General features: G+C 34.6%; 3 protein-coding genes across 4 annotated transcripts; all 3 read right to left on the reverse strand.

Annotated features, from left to right (window-relative positions):
- Nucleotides 1-7,241: 7,241 nt before the first annotated feature.
- Nucleotides 7,242-10,390, reverse strand: LOC132314536 (putative FBD-associated F-box protein At3g50710). Its single transcript, XM_059813390.1, has 5 exons — nt 9,859-10,390; nt 8,607-8,763; nt 8,126-8,334; nt 7,757-7,817; nt 7,242-7,643 (listed from the first exon to the last, which is right to left on the reverse strand). Exons 1-5 carry the CDS (start codon nt 10,380-10,382, stop codon nt 7,242-7,244), a joined length of 1,353 nt encoding a protein of 450 aa, XP_059669373.1. The 5' UTR covers nt 10,383-10,390.
- A 1,973-nt stretch (nt 10,391-12,363) lies between these two features.
- Nucleotides 12,364-13,465, reverse strand: LOC132312707 (acidic endochitinase-like). The gene has a single exon (XM_059811179.1). The coding sequence runs from the start codon at nt 13,423-13,425 to the stop codon at nt 12,529-12,531; it is 897 nt and encodes a 298-aa protein (XP_059667162.1). The 5' UTR covers nt 13,426-13,465; the 3' UTR covers nt 12,364-12,528.
- A 1,424-nt stretch (nt 13,466-14,889) lies between these two features.
- Nucleotides 14,890-18,681, reverse strand: LOC132312708 (protein CURVATURE THYLAKOID 1A, chloroplastic-like). Of its 2 annotated transcripts, none has more exons than XM_059811180.1 (5): nt 18,446-18,679; nt 16,433-16,533; nt 15,747-15,854; nt 15,492-15,563; nt 14,890-15,187 (listed from the first exon to the last, which is right to left on the reverse strand). In XM_059811180.1, the coding sequence occupies exons 1-5, from the start codon at nt 18,582-18,584 to the stop codon at nt 15,122-15,124; spliced, it is 486 nt and encodes a 161-aa protein (XP_059667163.1). In that variant the 5' UTR covers nt 18,585-18,679; the 3' UTR covers nt 14,890-15,121. The 2 variants fall into 2 exon arrangements, with proteins under 2 accessions (XP_059667163.1, XP_059667165.1); XM_059811182.1 differs by having other exon boundaries at nt 15,151-15,278; nt 18,446-18,681.
- Nucleotides 18,682-19,944: the final 1,263 nt, after the last annotated feature.

The raw sequence follows: 19,944 nt of genomic DNA on the forward strand, positions 1-19,944 counted from the left end.
TCTGCCTTTATTATTATTATTATTTATTTTATTTTTTGCAACACATTAAATGTTTCACATCTTCGAAATAATAGTTTGGAGTCTTTATTACAACAATCTATTAATCTAAATTTATTTTAAATTTAGACTTTTTACATCTATTAATTTAACTTTTAACATTTATTATTTTATAAAAAATAAAAATAAAATTACAACAAATTAAATAAAAGTGTAACACCGATATTTCAAGTTTGGTATGATAAACTTAAAAATAATTGTGTTGTTACCTTTATTAAATTTAGAGTATTAAGTCAAGGTGTTGTAATTTGATTTAATTTATTGTATACGAAAATTTGAAAAAAATCATGGTCAAGAATGACGATAACAATAATAGCTTGTGTTATGACTTATAAATTATTGGACTTTGAGTAGATGCCTCGATAATCCAGTAGTTAGTGTCTCCGGTGAATTTTGAGAGTGTCAGGTTTCGACTATTTGCACTTATTAATCTAATTTCTAACTCTTCTTGTCTTGTAAAAAAAAAAAATTATTGGACTCCGAATTACATTTTTGTTTATTCATTTAATAGCTGAAATTCCATGCTCACTTGTGTTTGCTTTTTGTCTACTGGGTTATTTGTTAAAAAAAAAAAAAAATGATCAATTAGTTTTTGGACAAATTAAATTTATATGATTTTATATGTACATTATGGTAAAATTATCTACATAAAATTATTATTTTTCCCAAACTGAACAAGATAAATTCTGCATTACAGCTTGACACTTTCTTTTTGCTACCTGATGATTTCCGAACTTAGAGAGCTTCATCAACCAATGGTTTTTATATTTTCCGAAAAAAAACCAATGGTTTTTATCGATGATGAAACTAGATGACATTAGCTTTCTAGTCTTTTTTTTTTATTTTTTTTTATTTTTATTTTATTTGGGAATATTCCGGGAATTTAACTTTTGCCCAAGATGTACAAAAATTTTAAAATTTTGATTCGCTGGAGAGTATTTTCTCTATTATTTATAAAGGCATAGTCTTCGCTCTTATCAATTTAAGTAGGGCCTTGATATGGCGCTAAGTCACTGCCTGATGTCTTCACTCTTCACAATTGAAGCAAAATCACTAGCACCCTCAACGTCCTCCATCAACAACATTAATAACTCTTTAAAAATTATTATATTATTATTTTTTAACGTATTCTGCAATATCTTTTTTTATTTCTTTTTTTAATTTATTATATCATTGTATCGTAATCTTGTCCTCTGTCAAAAGCAATTGAGATAAAGAATCATTCACTCATATTATACAGTATCTTATTTTTTAAAATTTTATTATATCATTGTATCATATAAACCCCCCTCCTCTCTTAATACGCTACCAAAACTATGCTAGAAAAAATGGTATATAATTAGGAAAAAGAATTAAGATATATTTCATTATTTTTTAGTTCACAAGTTGTTTTTTTATTTTATTGACAAAAAATACACACCATTCACATATTCATTTTTGCCCTTTTGGAAACTTCAATTATTACCATCTACTTTGAACAGTAGAGGAAATATCACTGGACCACAAGACCCTTAATTTTAGTTTACAAGTTAAAAGATAATGCAATTTACAAATTAATTCCCTGTTTGAATATTTTTCATTTCTTTTCAACAATAATAATAATAATAAATGTCACGTTTAGAAGTATCGAATTGATAGTTTGAATTTAGAATTTAAAAAAAATTAATTAAAAATTTTAACTAAATTTTCTCTAATTTCATATTTAAGACATCAATTTAGTACTCTCAGACACAAGCTCAACTTAATTGTATTTTTTATTCTTTTCTTGTGGAATGAATTTTCTTAGATGTCAGAGATGAAATGTTTGTATTCAGCTTAATTCTACCAACACCATTGATAAACACAAATCACATTAAATTAATTTTGATCACTTTTAGATAATTTGAAAAATAATGAAATTGAAAAGTATTGAGTGGTAGTTCTAGTTGGCTATCGGTGCTTGACACAAGGTGATAATATATATATATATATATATATATATATATATATATGAAAGAAAAAGAGTTGAGTACTTCTATTTTAGAGAAAACATAAGAATAAAATCTCCAAGATACGTCGCTCCCTATGGATGATAAAAGAAGCAGCATGAGCACCTTTTGCAATCCGAAAAAAAGTTTGGTTCACCCGAACGCTTTATAGCTTTGATCTCAAACACAAAAGTGAAAGAGCATTTTGTTGGTATATTCCTCTCCCCATATGACCTATCTAATCACTTTTCTTTTTCCTTCTTAATTTTCCGTTTTCTTTTTCTACTTTCAAGTGGTGGTGACCTATGTGTCTAAACTTAATTGGAAGGCAATCGAAAAATTAGGGAAAAAGTAATTTGTCTATTAATGTTGATGGCCAATCTCCACTGTTGACACAATGAGCTTTTCAAACGAGAGACAATGGATGTTCTTCAACTCCATTTGGCACCTTGTATTGAGGGGAATTCACACTTGGGTTGTAATAAAATAATAATAATAATAAATAAAAACTTCTTGTTTTTTTATTTTTACAAAAAGTCGTGATACGCAAAAATGCAAATATTGAGATGAATATAGGATAAAAATAAAAATGATAGAATTAGAAATGATTACACTCTAGAGATGTTTGGAGTAACGTAAATTGGGAATAAATTTATTAAAAATTGATTATGATGGTTTGACTACGTGTAAAGAAAATCTTTAAGTGTGCCAATTAGAAAAAGTGATATAGCTTACATTGAGGGTGATATTAAGGAAAAAGGAAAATAAAAGTTAATGTAAGTAGAGTTAGCAAGGAATGCTAGGATAACATGTAAATTGATTGAGTTTATGACTTTAAATAGAGTACAATGGAAGCATATGATTCATATAGCCGACTCAAGTAGTTGGTAATAAGATGTGATTGTTGCTGTTGTTGTTAATTACAAAAGCCCTACTCTATTTTATTACAAAGAGGGGATTCTCTTTTGTGCGTTGAAGATTGAAACTGCGTCACTTTCTCTCACGCACACTTAAACACATATTTTTTATTTTTATTTTTATCTTTATATTTTTATTTTAGCAAATTGGGGAATTTGAATACGGGCACACTCGCTCGGAAAACTGACCACTAATGGATGTTCAAAAGCCTACTCAGAATTGTCAAAGACCCCTAATGGCTGTTAGCAAGACTAAGGATCAAAACCTTGGTCCTTAGAGACCTCAGCCTATTGAAGCCACCAACTCACATACATTAGCAATGAAACTCTATGGGCGAATAACAAACGAACTTGGGCTAGATATGAAGTAACTCATGTCATCCTAAATCCATCGCCAACCCAAAATTGGCCCACCAATGCAAAAGGACAAGTCTGTCAGCGAGTTATGTACACATATTCCTCATTCCACACTATGACGTTTTAGTTGGTTTCGAAACAAACCGGCATTTTTGGTATGTGGTAATCATGACTAGTCCTCACTAAAATTGGCATGACTCTTTATATGATTGGAATCTTGGAGTGATACTAGCAGCATTGGAAAGCTTGTTTCGACGCGGTCATTTTAGACACAAGAACGACCCAATTTGGAGTTAAAACGAGGGAGATATGACGATTTGAAGTCGGAACGACGAAGTTGAGATAAGGTTAGAAGGGTGCGAACGCTCAGGAAAAGGGCTGCAAGTGCTCTTGGTTAGCCCAAGCATTCTGCCTTGAATATTAGAACGCTCAGAGGGTGCCAAAATGTGTCCCGGGTGCCCCAGAGTACGCGTCACCCTGCAAACGCTCGAGGTGACAAATTCACCACTGGTGAACAGCAACCTCGGCCAAAACTGATTTTTTTTTTTTTTTAATTAAAAAAAAAGTACCTCTGGAAACTAAATTAATCCTTTTAACCCTCATGCACTCAAATGGCCAAAAAAACATACATTTCAAGCTCAAAAAAAATGTGAAACATGGCAAGGTAAAAATGAATACAAGTGAGTCCAATATACATGTTTGTGTGTACAGAATGGGCTCCATACTTTGCGAATGAAATGTCCTTACGGCCTTAATACATCATGTCATCATAGTACTAGATATCAAACACATAAGTTTACAACTTTAGAGAGAGGAAATACAACTTAGGGTTTGAAACCCTTCAAATATATATTGAACTACATAGACATCAAAATAAATCTACAATGATTCGAAATATGGCATTAGCTTCAAAATCTGTCCCAAGCGACTTCGTTCCTGAAAAATGTTTGTATAATAGGGGTGAACACCGCCGCTCAGTAGGATATGGTGTATTACATTAATATACTACGTCATTTGAAATCCCCAAGGACATGCAAGAATGCAAGGCATCCCAAGGATAAAAGGTCATGCAACCTAAAGCCTAAGTTTCGTGAAATGAAAAGGGATCATACACCCAAACTCTAATTTCGATAGCATGATAGTTCAACTCAATGTAACCGAAACATATAGTCAAATCATGCATCCAAAATACCACATTTTCAAATGTAACCACGACAAGGAATAAATCAAGTAAAACACATTATCACATAATGGCTACCATGAAACTATAACGATAACCAAGTCTGCATAATCTCATAAATTACGAACTCAACACAATCCATGAACACCCCATGACACAAATCACACATGTGAATGCCATAATGTAAAAATGGTGATAATGATGTGCCGAAATCACATTCCGCACCTGCAATGATGATGTGCCGAAATCACCGAAATCATATTCCACATCCGCAAACAAATGAATGCCCTTTTGCACCCTATGGATATCATATATCCATCAAATATCTCATGTATGCCATGCATACACAACTCATGAACCCAATGATTACCGCAATGCACCAATGACCAAAGTGGCACACATACCATGACCCACGTATGATGAAATTAATCCAAATGCATTCCAATGCCCGAAGATAAGTTGACTAACCACGTAAACCAACAAACAATCCAAAAAAATGCATATAACCACCTATGCACATAAATATCCATTTTAATTCCATTTTCACATTAAGCATGCTTAGGTACACATATGGCAACCAAATACTCGATTTTTACCCCTTTCTATCATACTCATCAATACGAGAATTTAATACAAGCCCAAGACAATATAACCATCATCTCTACATATCCAATATGACATAATATAACTATCATCTCTTCACATACACTACGGTATAATAATCATGTTTTACATACCCCCATACCCATAAGACCCAAAGAAAGTGTAACACACAAATGTAAGACACCCCTATCTCAATTTAAGATGAAAACCTCAAAAAGGCCAAAACGAAAATGTCCCGAATGTGATGTAACTTTGGAGTTATGTCGGGGACAACGAGGAGAACAATTAATCCCCTTGCGACAACAACCAAATCCAAACCCGAACCCAACTCTAAAACTCCAAAACAGACAAAACGGAATTCTAATCAGATAGAAAGATGGCCTTCAGTAAGGCCGACACAAAACCCTCCTACGACAAATGATGAATCTCAAAGATGGAAAGCTAAATGGAGGAGATAAGGCATGGATCTAAGAATGAAAAAGAAAAATTCGGCAAAGAGGGAGAGAAATCTGATTTTTCCTTCTCTCTTCTTTCTTTTACACTTTTCAAAAATATTATCCAAGCGGGCCCCTCGCGTAGGGCTACAACTCGGGCGGGTTAGGTGGGTTTGAGGTATAACTTAAGCCCAACCTACCATATGAAATGTTAAACCCAAACCCAACGCTAACCCTATCTTCAATATTAACTACTCAACCTGAGCACAACCCATCATTCTAATTTTAAATTCAGGCTTGCAACTCTGGCTTAGATTTCAGGATAAAACTTCGGGTTAATTCGGGTTACTCATATGACTAATCTTTATATCGAAAATTTAATATGATCTCGAATTAGTTTTAAATTAAATTATTTTTAAACAAGAAGATGTTTAAAGATTTTTAATAAATTATAAATAAATTTTCAGAAAATTAATTTTTCTAAATGTTAACACACAATAAGTTAAGATTTAACAAAAAAAAGTTGAAAAGGAAAAAAATAATCATAGTTTAAATATTATGTATAATGTATTTAAAAGTAAAAATATATATGAAAATAAATTAGAATTCGGGTTCGGGTTGGCTCGGGTTACTAGCACTTCAACACAAGCTCAACCCTTATTAAATTCGGATTGAGATTTTTCAAGTCAAGCCTAACCCTAATTGTAAAAATGATTGCCCAAACTCGTGAAAAATCGGATTGGGCTTGGGTTGGGTTCGGGTTACCCAACCCAAGTTGCACCCCTACCCTCGTGACCCCCAAAAGTAAAAGTTGTCAAAACGCGCTTAAACGGACAAAACCGTAAATGTAAAAACTCTGGTGGCCAAAATAATGAACAATAAAAGAAACAACATCGAAAAAATAATCCCAAGCTGAAAAATTCGTCCCGGGCCCACACGGCGACATCACGGGCCAAAAACCCTAAAAAAGGAGAAAAGATCCGAAATGCATTTTTAAGAGTCCATGACTTGAAGAAATGCTAAAAGAATCCCGTACAAGAATCCTAACCCAAAATAAGGCACTTTGCACTAACTTTTATTAATTTCACACAAGTCCCTCTAAGAAAATATCTTAAAAGATAATCGCACTATTGCCCCAAATTAAAAATATCTCTAAAAGATAATTACACAAAAACCCCTAAATGAAAATATCTCCAAAAAATATTTGCATAAGGACCCCAAAAATGGGAATGCCAACCAAAATGTTACTGTTATTAAGTTTAAAGAGCAGAAAGAAAGAGACATTCAACTAAAAATTTGATGAATTAAAGAGAGTAAAAAAAAATACATTTCTTCTTTCGTTTTGAATAGTCAAGAAAAATGCTAGTAAAATTACAATACCATTTCAATATCAGAGATGTACATTGTATGCTCATTGACAATTGAAATTTTGTTTAAGAAAAAGTTGTTTTCACATTAAAATGGTGTGTGTTTTCTTAGTTATTTAACTTATCTTTCCCCTCGCTATAACAAAAAAAAGTTATCAAGCTAAGCGACCAGGGAGGGATTGATTACAAAAAACACTTCCCATGGGATGAATTGAACTCGTGGGAAAGGGAAAAAAATAAATAAATAAACATTTCGTCATCCGTTTTGAATAGTCAAGAAATATGCAAAGCTAAATCACAATACCATTTCAATATCAAAAGACATACTATGTTTGCTCATTGACAATTGAAATTTTGTTTCAGAAAAAGATGGCTTTCACATTAAAAAGATGCATGCTAGATAATAAACATATCCCCCTCACAATAGCAAAAAGATGTTCACAAGCTAAGCAGCCAAAACTATATAAGAGGGGAGAGAAGTCAAGAAACAGCAACAGCAACTCGGCAATTCTTCGATCCCTGGGCAGCATTAATAGTTTCTTGCAAAGTTTCAACTTCCCATACCGAGCAGTATGCATAGCCAATTTCTTCAAGACTTTTGCGTTCTTCAAAAAATACTTTACCACATTAAACTCGTCTCTTTCCCCGGTGAACCACTTAATTTCAATTACCTTGAGGTGAAACAATAAACAAGATGGCACTCTCTGAGGTGAATGCCAATGCTTATGGTGGCCTTCTTCCCGTTCAGCAAGATGTAGTTCCTAAACAATAAAGAAAAACAAGCATTCTCAATTGTGTCATTTAATTGCTTAAATCATTTTTTTCCACTAAAACAAGTAAGTTTGATCAATCCAATTAACAATTCTCAACTCACCTCAAAAACAAGAGTTTTAAGTTGTGGCGAGCTTTCAAGTACATTCGGTAGAAGGTCCCATCTACCATATTCAGTATTACCAAGCTTTAAATAAGTTAAATGATGAAACGTTGGCAAGAACTACTCAAGGGCCTTCATGCACAGGGAAAAAAAAATGGTCCAACGATAAAACTTTGGCAGTGGATACGACATAACTTGAGGGTCTTCATGCATGAACAAAAGAAAAAACATCTATGGAACAATTAAACTTTGAAAATGTAACAGTAGGAAGATATAGGTCAGTAGTTCATTTACATAAAGAATATCGCAACTTAACAGAAGAAGTTAAGAAAGATAACCTCCATGGAACAATTAGATAAATAAAGCCACCGAACATTCCATATTCCATCAAGAAGTTCTACTACAGCAAGAGGTTCAGTAGATGAATCACGGTCAGCAAACGTCGCACCTGATGCGCTATATAGTCCAATATCAATGTAAGCCTTGACAAGAGAATTTAGGCAGCTTGTAACTGAATAGCCTTCTGCTACATAATCATTGTATTTAAGGTGTTGAAGGTTTGGTGTGTTAAGCTCAATCTTGTATTAGCAATTAGAAGTGTCAAAACCATCCACACAGTCTATAATCAAACTCTTGAGAGCAGGTGCAGATATGATGAAAACATTGATATTCTTCCACTGGCATCCTACTATAGCCAAATCTTCAAGTAGAAGGCAGCTAGAAAAGAGCCTTTTAGTCGACTCATCGTCCAAAAATTCAATTTTAATAAGATGTAGGATTTTAAGGCTTTGTAGGCAAACCAGAGTAGGAACATTGAGAATGAATCTATACAAGATTGAGCTAAACACACCAAACCAGAAAACAAAGCCATCATCTGCTTAATCAGAAACAATTTATTATTTCCAGTCTGTCTTGCATATAGCTGTTCAAGCTTACTCCATAGAGAACGTGCATGCCGATGTAACAAAATCCATTCCACATCAGATTTGTTTTCTGGTTTTTCAGCACTAAACACCGGTATGTATTAATCTTTCACATAAAGAAGATCCTCCATTTTTCCTTTCCATATGTGATAATTTGAACCATTTAAATTAATCATTCTACTCGTATTTGCTTTCATAACTCAAACTGCCAACCTGGCAATCTGTCAACCTAGAGCTCTGATACCACTTTGTTGGGAGAGATGACAATAAACAAACACAGCGGAATAATTTTTCTCCCTATATGCAAGCAAGTATAGTATATATCCCTACTTTTATATGTGCTGAACATAATAGAGAACAAATCAATCACACCAAGCCACAAGAACACAAGCAATTTTTTACGTGGAAAACTTCCCCAATGTGAAGAAGAAAAACCACGGGACCTAGTCTAGTTAAAATCTCCACTATCAACCAAATAATAGGTACACAAAGTCTTTTCTAATCGCAATTAGAGGCTACAAAACATTTCATCAAGATACCAACAATCTTGGCAAAAAACAAAGAGAATTGGAGAGAAAAATACCAAAACCCGGTTACTATTTACGGGCACGAATTACTGTTTCCGAGCTCAAAATCCGATCTTCATCGTTTAGATTTTAACTCATTGAGTCGTGAACCTCTCCTCCAAATTTCAGCTCGATCGGACCACGGACGAAGCGAGATCGGACGTTTGATGGAATCTGGGCTGCGTTTTTCTACCAAAACCCGGTTACTGTTCACGGGCACAAATCACTGTTCTCGAGCTCAAAATCTGATCTCCACCGTTCAGATTGTGCGTCACTAAGTCGTGAACCTCTCCTCCAAATTTCAGCTTGATCGGACCACAAACGAAGCGGGATCGGACGTTTGATCAAACTTGGACAGAATGAAAAGACCTGCATTTTTCTTCTCTTTTGTTCTTCTACTTGCGGCTAACCTCTCTCTCTTTTTATACTAACTTCCTTAGGATTTTCATTTCCCTAAAGGGCTTTGGGCTTTTAATAAAACCCACTTGGCTTTTTTCATTTCCCTAAAGGGCTTTGTGCTTTTAATAAAACCCACTTGACTTTCCTCCGCATAGAAGTAAACCCAACAGAATCTAGTACCCCGTTTTAGTGCTTCCATATATTGTTCGTAAACCAGAGCAGGAGGCCATTGGTAACTGCTCTAGTACCCAGTTTTAGTGCTACCAGAGAATTACTAGTAAAAAGGTCGCGGGGCAGTTCCATATGCCCTTCCATAGGAATGATAAGATAAAGTTCTCCAACATTACGCAAAAGTGAAGTACAAACCCATGCATTAAGATGTGAAACATCATAAATCTGGCTGCATTTGAGACGATATTTATGTATATCTGACACATTACACTGTAGCATCACTCGATAAACAAAATTTATGAAACTCCCTTTTATTGACGGATCAGTGTTATCCTGTTGGGTATGATTGCTTACCAACTCATCGTCGAAGTCAAAACTAGAGATTGATGTCCAGAGATACTTCCATTTGGTTGCCAAAACGCTAGTTGCCACCGCATATTTTGTTGGAAGGAAGGAGAGAATATGGCCAATAACAGTTCTGGGTAAATTGCTAATCCTGTCTACTTCACCTTCTTTGATTTTCACTTCCTCAATAAGCTTCTCACGTTTTAAAATTGAATCCATCATTTTGTGACAGCATCAACTACTGAAAAAGAAACATTAACTGCTAAATTAGACTTGAGAACAATATGAAGAGCTTATTATATAAATTTAAGGCTATGAGAGTTTTGAAAAGGACATTAAATGGAGGGTTTGTGCAAATCCAAACCAGACATACAAATTTCAATAAGAATCCACAATGACCCAAGATAGATGAAATATGAAATTTTCATACCCTAATTTCTACAAACAATGTCCAAAAAAGATGAAATGTTAAAATTTCATGCCCTAATTTCTACAAGCAATGTCCAAAAAAGATGAAATGTTAAAATTTCATGCCCTAATTTCTACAAACAATTTCCAAAAAAGGTGAAATGTTGGTGTAAACAGGGAATTAATTACCAGAAAAGTGTTGCTAAGAAGACACTGCAGACAGAAAAAGCTTCCAAGAAAGTAACCCCACAAGCGAGAATATTGTGGTTTACTTTACAACAAATATATAAGTATACAGATATATATGTATCTATACATGTTTTTAGCTTTATCTTATTACGTAGTACAACAAAATCGAGGTAGAGAGAGAAAGAACGCTTATTAATGGTCTGCGTAGAGAGACAGAGGAAATTGATCGGTTGACGACAGCAATAGTCGTTCGTCAGCGGAAATGGGATTTACCGATGAGAAAGAGAGACCGTTGGGTTTTCAAAGATTTCACTTTCCGAGGAGAATAGGGTTAGCTGGCATAACACAGCGATTGTTATTCTCAAAATTTTACTACGTAATAAATTAGATAGTTTTTACCTCTTCGGTCTTAGTTTTGGAAATAAAACATTTTAAAGGCACAAGGAATTATTATACTATGTGTTAGCATTTTTATTTTTTATTAAAATTATTAAGTTTTCTTTGTAAATTTGAACATACATACTATAATTATAAAAAATTATTAGTTACCCTTACAAATTTGAATGTATATGTAGTATAATCATGTTTGAAAATTTTAATATTTTAAGGGTATTTTATGAAAAAAAAATATGAAATATATTTTTTGAATTTTTGAGTGGACAAGTATTTTATAACAACCCAAATATAAAAAAATTAAAACAAACAACTAAATTAAAACAACAAAAAAATATTAAATATAGTAGGAACAATTTCATTATATGCTCGATGTATAACAATTTTTTTATTGATTGAACATACTAATAAGTAATGATACCAACTACATGGATGCAATTCATTCAATATTTTTTCGAAACTAATGAACTGGTTAAAGAGTTTTTATTCACCCAACATTCTAATGATATCAACTAATATGTCTAAATGATTATTTTTCCTCTTTAGCTCTCATGTCTTTCCTTTAAACGTCAATTTGTTTGGTTAAAACGTCAATTTGTTTGGGTTAACTGAAAACAATCCCCTGTTATATGTATGATTACTCCTATTGTTTAATAAACCCCTTACATTTTAAAATTTGTGCAAATATGAATTTTTGATGAAATTAAACAATGAATTGATTAATATACTCTTACTCTCTGAGTCTACTTAGTCAAAATATCCCTCTAAAATCGTTTAATTTAGACATGAAAAACGTAAAAGATAGGTGTTACAAGTGAGAGTCCCATTTCAATCTCGATGGGAAGTGAAAGGGGGTTTAAATGAGTTGGTAATTGATATGTAGCACTACCAAGTAATTTGAGTTTTTGAGTAAATAAACAAACGCCCCACTCGTTATAATTAGTATTAAAATTAGATCCAATTCTTCATCTGATGTCACTAATTATAATGGTTGTTCAAAACCCTACTCAGAATTGTCAAAGACCTTGGTCCCCAGAGACCTCACCCTATTGAAGCCACCCACTACATACATTAGCAATGAAACTCTATGGGCCCATTACAAATGGACTTGGGCTAGATATGAAGTAACTCCTGTGCCCAAAATTGGCCCACCAATGCAAAAGGACACGCCTGTCGGCGAGTCGTGTACACACATTCCTCATTCCACACCATAGACAAGAAAGCACTACTAATTTTATGGGCCAAACAGGCAAACAAGATAAGTTAAGTCAACAACAACCACAGACAATCACAAAAAGACAAAAGAGTACCCAAATTATTAAAATTATATCAGACTATGGTAGGTAAAACCACTAAACAAAGAAAAACACAGTTCAATTCACACACTACTCTTAATAGAGGAGCTATATCCACTTTGATCATCCCAATATTTTGACCAAAGCATCACACCACCATACTTAGGCGACCCCTTAATCACCGGAAGGATCTGAGAAGTCAACACATTCGCCGGGATGAACCCGCTTCCGGCAGCCTGCGTAGACGCCGGTAACCCCAAAAATATCTTCCCGGCATTTATCGACGTAGTCCACCGAGTCCATGAGTTTTTGAGGTTGTCTGTGTTGCCAGAAGTGTATTGACAAGGAGGGTTGTTGTAGAATTGGACCCAAACATAGTCGAAAAGGCCCGTGTTAAGGGCAGCCCCTAGGAACCTATCAGGAAATGGGCATTGTGGTGCGGCTGTTAGGTACACTTTTTTACCAACCGTACTATAGGCTGATAAATACTTTGCTAGAGCATCCCAGTATTGTGTTGAACCAAGCTCAATGTCAAAATCAATACCGTCCAATACCGCGTCGCCAAGTGGACGCGACGATGACTGTCCACCCAAAAAATTGTTCCATAAATACGATGCGACATTTTTGGCGTCGGCGTCCGAAGCTAGGGTGTAGCTTCCAACACCTCCACCAATAGAGAGCATGACCTTAATGCCGCGGCTTTGGCAAGACCGTATGCCGTTGCTCACAATGGTGCACCCATTGGCCGCCGGGTTGCAATGGCCCGCGAGGTTGATCTCGGGGGTCTGACCATTGCCGAATTTAATAAGAAATGCGACGTTGACGTAGGAAAATTTTCCGGTGGCACACGTGTTGGCGAGGGTGCCCTCGTTGCCGTTTTGGCCCCAGTAGACGGCGATCCCGGCGGCGAGGGAGGTTTGGGCAAGGGTCAGGAATAGGAGGGAGATGAGCAGGGGGTTGGGTTGAGGTTTTAGAGCCATTTTTAATGGGGAAAGTGATGTTGTGTTGTAGTGTTGAGGTGTGAAGTTTTCATTTTATAGAGGATTCTCTTTTGTGCGTTGCAAGTTGGAAAAATTGACACAATTGACTGTTTTGGGCTCTTGTGAATGGCTGTTACTTTGACTAGTAATGCTTTGTGTATGTCCTCGGAAGCTTAGCTCCGTGGGAGATACTCTGCTGGCTTGTTCTGCAGCTCAGCCGCACATCATTTGTCCGGATTGGGAGTTTTTATATTGAAAACCATTGACAATGATATTTTTTTTCCATGATTATCCATTTAAAATTATCATACCGAGAAGAATAAAGACTATTTCATCTTCTAACAATAATCGAAAATTCAAACCCTTGTTTTTTTTTTTTTTTTTTTTTTTTTTTGAGATTATAGTTGATGCCAATGCTATACATATAGACATTTGCCTTGGTGTTAGTTTGAAAAATCATATGGCTTATGAGCCCAACTTCCCAAGCCGAGCTGGGCATCATTATAGTCCTGTTGGTGGACCATGTTAGTCAATGGACTCGATGCCAACCCACAGCTCATGTCCACATATTGGGAAATTGCTGTCTCGCTGAGGTCATCACTGAATAAAACATTACGCAAATCAGATTCAAATGTATCCATATCCATCCGTTCATCTTTATTTGAATTAAATTTCTTCTAATTCTAAAGTCAATATGTCGGTTCATTGCTTCCAAATACAATAATTTTTTGATACTATCAAGAGGGCGTTCTTGCTTCTGAAAGCTTTTTTCTCAGAAAGATGCTCGTCCATGTATTGACCTGAACCATTTTTGATATGGAAGTCCAAACCATCTAGATTGGCGTCTTTTAGTGGACACGAACATGGTTGCCCTCATGGATAGTTATTCAAAATTAAGTACCAACTAGCCCTGCATAGTCAGCTGAAGAAAGATGGACATCCCCCAATTGGCCTCCAAGAGAATTATACTTCCAAGCCTTGCTTTGGCAAGCGTTTATATTCAGTGCTTTTCAAGTGTCTACATTCAATGCTTTGACTTGGGGTCACAGTGGCCAGCAAGGTCTAGGACTAGGGGGTGGGTTAGGCCATTGCCAAATGGTCCCTGCAACTTTGGCCTTTGAAAGTGATTGCCAGTCAGTCTTATCCGCACGTTCCAACCATGAAGACCCTACATAGGAGGAGCACGGATCCTCTCCGGCACAACACGGGTTTTATACTGTATCGACGGCTCCCATCACTTGCACGTGTGACCGATTCCAACTCCCTTAGGAGACTACCCATTATAGAAAATATAGACATTATAAAGGATGCAAACCCGTCTAGATGCATGAGGGACAATACAATCCACCAGTCAAGCATTCAACTTCTGTTTAAGAAAAAAAGAGAGAAACAACAAACTTTCTTATGCTGCCTATTTGGTCCGTGAATCAAATGAAGAAGAGATACTGGGAGAAAAACAGATAATTTAGCTAGAAAATAATCAATTAAAACATTGAATCCGTTCATGATGGAAATGATAATTGTCATTTCAAGAAATATTGCATTTATACAAAATAGAAGAGAACAAAGATCATCACAGATAATATACATGTAAGATTCAACTGTTCCTTTGCTGAGGACAACAACTACCAAGTTTGGATCAATGATACAGAACTAAATGTAAGAAAGAAAACTGAAGTGTGCATTTCATGCTGCTCTATTCACTTCCAGCAATCTTTTTCTTCAAGGCTTCAATATCAGAGGCTAGTTCCTTTCTGCTCGACTGAGAAAACAAACCGTGTTGTCACTATGATGTACTTTGTTCTCTAATCAAGCACCTCATCGCAAAACAGACATCAAACAAATACCAACATCTAGAGAAATTGCAATACCAAATTGGAATAGTCATGTAATCAGAAACTTCAGTTAAATTGAAACGTGTAAAATGCAAGTGAAACAAAAGTCAGGTGATTTTGCCCCTATACATGGTAAATAAAGTTTATTTGTCTTCCTCACTAAAGTACCAGCAAAGATAATAAACAGAGAATAATTTGGATATAATGCAAGTCATTTTGTAGTGAGTTTACCTTAAAGAGGAGGTACCGGTAGACAAACCATCCAGTGTATCCAAGTCCAACCAACTCCATAATTTTTGGAAGCTGGTTATGAAAGAATAATTAATTTAGAACAGTTCACAAGAAGATCCAGAGAGAAACTACATTAAATGCACCAAAAAAAAATAATAATAATAATAATCCTACTTTTGGTTTTAGCAGCTACTGCAAAACATTTCCTAAAATGTTTAAACAAAAATAAATTAGAAGGACAAATAGATCACTAACCACCGGGACTGAGTTGATGGCACCAATAAAAACGGAAGTGAGCCAAACTGCAACTATTGCTCCACCTCCATAGAGGACGACTGTGGACTTGTCTTCAAGTGCATCCCACTGTCAAAAGTAAAGAATAGAATATTATTAAAATCAACGAATAATCAAAGAGAGGATGTTCAGTTTACTTTTTGGCAAATCAAACCCAATTGCTAGTTACTGAAGGACACTGTGTAATGCTATTAACAGGCTCTGAATTGGTCAAGGGATGATCCCCTCCGGCTTTCTCCAGTTATAATTGAAGAAAAATCCATCATGGTAAAGATGGAACTACTGTCATTTTACTAAAGAATGGAGTATATTAACACTGCATCGTTACCAGCATGATTGATGAAATGGAGGCACTGCCCCTTTTACCATGACATCATTGACATGGGCATTGTGATAGGAGACCCAATAATTGTCAGAGCTGAAACTAGAGAAGACTTAATTCCAGTTGTCCAGCTGTTGATACCCTAACATGATATTTTTTTTCCTAGCTAGTACTCACACACACTTGTCTCTTCTGAGACTTGAACCTCTAACCTCCCTTTGGGAAGCAAGAGGCTGATACCGCTAGGCCACTGGCCCGTTGGTATACCCTAACATGATATGCCACAATAAATGCAAGCAGATTTGGGAGAGAATGGGAGGCTTACCTTTTCCTTCAAGTCCAAGAATACTTCACCAACATCTGCTGAACCAGATGTCTCTTCTGAAGAAGAGGCTTTGATCCGGAACAAAGTCAACCTATTGGAATCTGTTTCAAAGAGAAATTGCAAACATTATACAAAACTAGAAAGAATTTGAACTTCGCTATTAACAGGAGAGTTGAGACTGAGCTGAAGCAAGAGCAGCAGGGTGACTGAGTATCAGATCCCAATTATAGAAAATCTTGACCTCCAAAGTGCCTTTGAAGGATACATATGTCAAAAACGTATGCATGAAAAGATAGTTAAGTGCATAACGTTACCAGCGAAATTTGAATCGGATGGCATTACAAAGTAGAGATGTAGGCGTTTTCTCTTCCTGATAACTTATCACAAGCATACGTCTTGATTCTTATACTTCTTTTGGACAAATTATACAGATTCCTACCACAATTCTTGAAGTTAATTATTTAAGGAATTCAAATAAAAAAGGGACAAATCCAGTGCACAAGGCTCCTGCCATTGTGGGGTCTTGGGAGGGTTCAAATATGCGTTTTTATTTCTATTAATGAATAATCTAGAAAGACTAGCATCCATATATAGAAAACTAAAAACCAATTATTGATAGAAAGAGACTATGACCTATTATGGACCCGGAATCTCTCCCAAGTCCCAACTTTATGAGAGAGACATTAGAAGGATTGATCCCTAAATTGCTAACTGAAGAAGAACAAGCAACATCAAATATAAAAGTTGGAGCATTAGGCTTTGGTCACTGACTTGCAGCATTTATTGCTAAATTATTACTACAAGAAGCCACCAGATCCAAAAATCAAATCGCTCAATGCTTACGAAAATTTATTATCCCCAAGGTTTCTAAAAATCAGGAAGCAGCTAAAGTCAAATAATGAGCCCATGGGATTCCCTTCGACTAGATAGAATTTCAGTGCAAGCTGACAGAAAGGTAGAAGGAAGCAAAATATAAATATATATAGCCTCACGTATTAAATTAAGGCATGGCAAAAGGGTTTGTATTTCCAAGTTCCAACCCAGATAGTTTTAGATAAGAAATTGAGGATCATAAAGGAAGTTAGTCCTAGCCAACTACCATTATAGTAGTAATGCTCCAAGTTTTTTAAAATTTTTTTTTTTTCCCAGGGCAAGAATGTTAGATTAGAAGTTAGTGGGTGCGAAGGCTCGAAGCCGGGCTCCTAGGACAACGGGGAGAAACCCAACCAATGGGCTACGATGACTAATTGCCCAGGTTGGAGGCTAACACAAGGTGCTACTAGTTCATTTATAAGGTATGCCTTGAACTGGGAAGACTCACAGCATGGATGATTCATCGTGCCCGCAGCACAAGACTCTGAAAAGTGGATCATCAAAGGCTAACACAAGGTGCTACTAGGTCATTTAAGCATGTTATTGCATTTAATAAAAAGATTTCTTCTCCACTATTTAGACAAATACTGTGCAAAATAGGAAACCACAAAATCATACATCTTTCTATATTTCTACATTTCAAAATCTAGATTAAAAGCAACAACTTAAAATCATTTTCTTAACCATGATCACCCTTGAATTTAAATGGCTCTATACAAAATTTACATTACACTGTTAGGTGGAGAATTCGTTGTATTGAACGAGGAATTCTGTAAATTTGCCGGATTTTGTCATTTGAAATGAGCAATAAACCCAACTATAAATGATAGTTATGGTATTATAAAATAAAGAATGATATATTAATAAGTTTATGGATCTTTTTATCATTTTCATAAAAAAAAAAGGAAGTGTAAAAATCATGTCGGAAGAAATGCGGCAAAGTTCCCTACTTTTACGAATTGATTAATTCAATGCTACTAGTCATCCAAACATGTCCTCAGCACTAATCAGAAACACATTTACATCCAAAAACGATCCGATTTCAAGAATGATTGAAAATTTAGTTAGAAACTTAGCATATAATTCAAGATTGGAAGATAAATCAAAATAATTTCCAAGATTTTAAGTCGCCAATGGTACCTGGGAAGTGCTTTGAAGAAGACGAGATCGATGTACGAACAGAACGAAGAGGAAGATGAGGCAAAGCAGAGATGTGTGAATACGACGACGTCTTGGGGATACGAGAGACTAACACCCCTGTTGCATAAGCTGTAGCCATAACGGTGCTTCTCTTTTCTCTCTAATCTCTATCCTCTTTCTTTCCTACTCTGTCCTTTCTCTCTCTATATACTTACTTACCTGTACACACACACACACACACACACATATATAGTAATATTTATATATGTTGTGTGTCTGGTTGAAAAAAAAATTAAAAATGTGTCTGGTTCAACACACCTTTCATTATCTCACTTATTTATTTACTCGTATATATTACAAAACGTGTTTTTTTTGCGAATTGAAAATGCTGCTTTTGTCAACTCCCATAAAAAAATAAAAATGAAAAAGAAAGAAAATGTTTTTTACGTGAGCATGTCCTACTTATTTATTTATTTAGACCGAAATATATACAAATTTAAAATGAAAATTTTTCTTGACATATAATATAACGAATCAACTTTTAGTTAAATCTTCTCAGAAATAATTTAACAAAGAGAAAAATGACAAGAAAAAAAAAAAAAGTAATCTACGAACATTAATTTTAAGGTACCAAATTCAATACTCTCAAATATGGATATAGAGGCCACAACAATTACATTATGATTTGATAAATTTATTTAGTTAAATTTCAATGCAAATTATAAATTTTGTATAAAGATTGTATGATGAGTGTTATGACTTTAAAAAATCTATTAGTTGAAAATACCGAAAGAGAATCTCTAATATTATTATTATTTTATCTATATATATATATATATATACGTATATTATAAGTAAAGGGTTGTTCTATTTTATCTTTCAAAGGAAGATAGTGTGTTTTATACTTCATAAGTAAAGATTAAGGTGTTGTTTGATAAAATTAAAAATTAAGTAATAAAAATTTTACTAAATCTTAAGTAATGAAGATTTTAAATAGTAATTAAAAAATAGATATATGTATATTTTTATATCTTTTTAAGTTTTCAACATTAGTGCAAAATGCTTATCCAATTGATTTGATTTTGAAAAATCTCGTCACCATAGCTATGTTTTTAAGTTAAGTTCAAATTAAAAAGATTTTACTGTTTAAAATAGTTCTCTTTAGGAGTTTTAAGTTTTAACTATTCTATTTGGTTCAATTTCTCGTATCAACGCAGGGGATTTTTTTGAGATTTGGTGAAATTGAATATTATCCCTAGAATGTTATATATACGAGGTAGGGTAAAGTGAAATAAATAAATAAATAAATAAATAAAATTCTCCAAACCACTAAACTATGTTTGAATTTGCAAATAACCTTTAAACTTTAGTTTGCACATAATACCTCCTAAATTATCACATTTTGTTACAAAATATCCCAATGCTCATATTATATTTCATTAAATGACCATAATGCACATTCTTATTGAATTATATTTAATCTATTTTTTTTATTTAAA

The sequence above is a fragment of the Cornus florida genome, unplaced genomic scaffold (genome assembly GCF_030987335.1).
Source record: "Cornus florida cultivar Cherokee Brave unplaced genomic scaffold, ASM3098733v1 CherokeeBrave_3.0.0_Hap2_Chr06, whole genome shotgun sequence".
NCBI lineage: Eukaryota > Viridiplantae > Streptophyta > Magnoliopsida > Cornales > Cornaceae > Cornus > Cornus florida.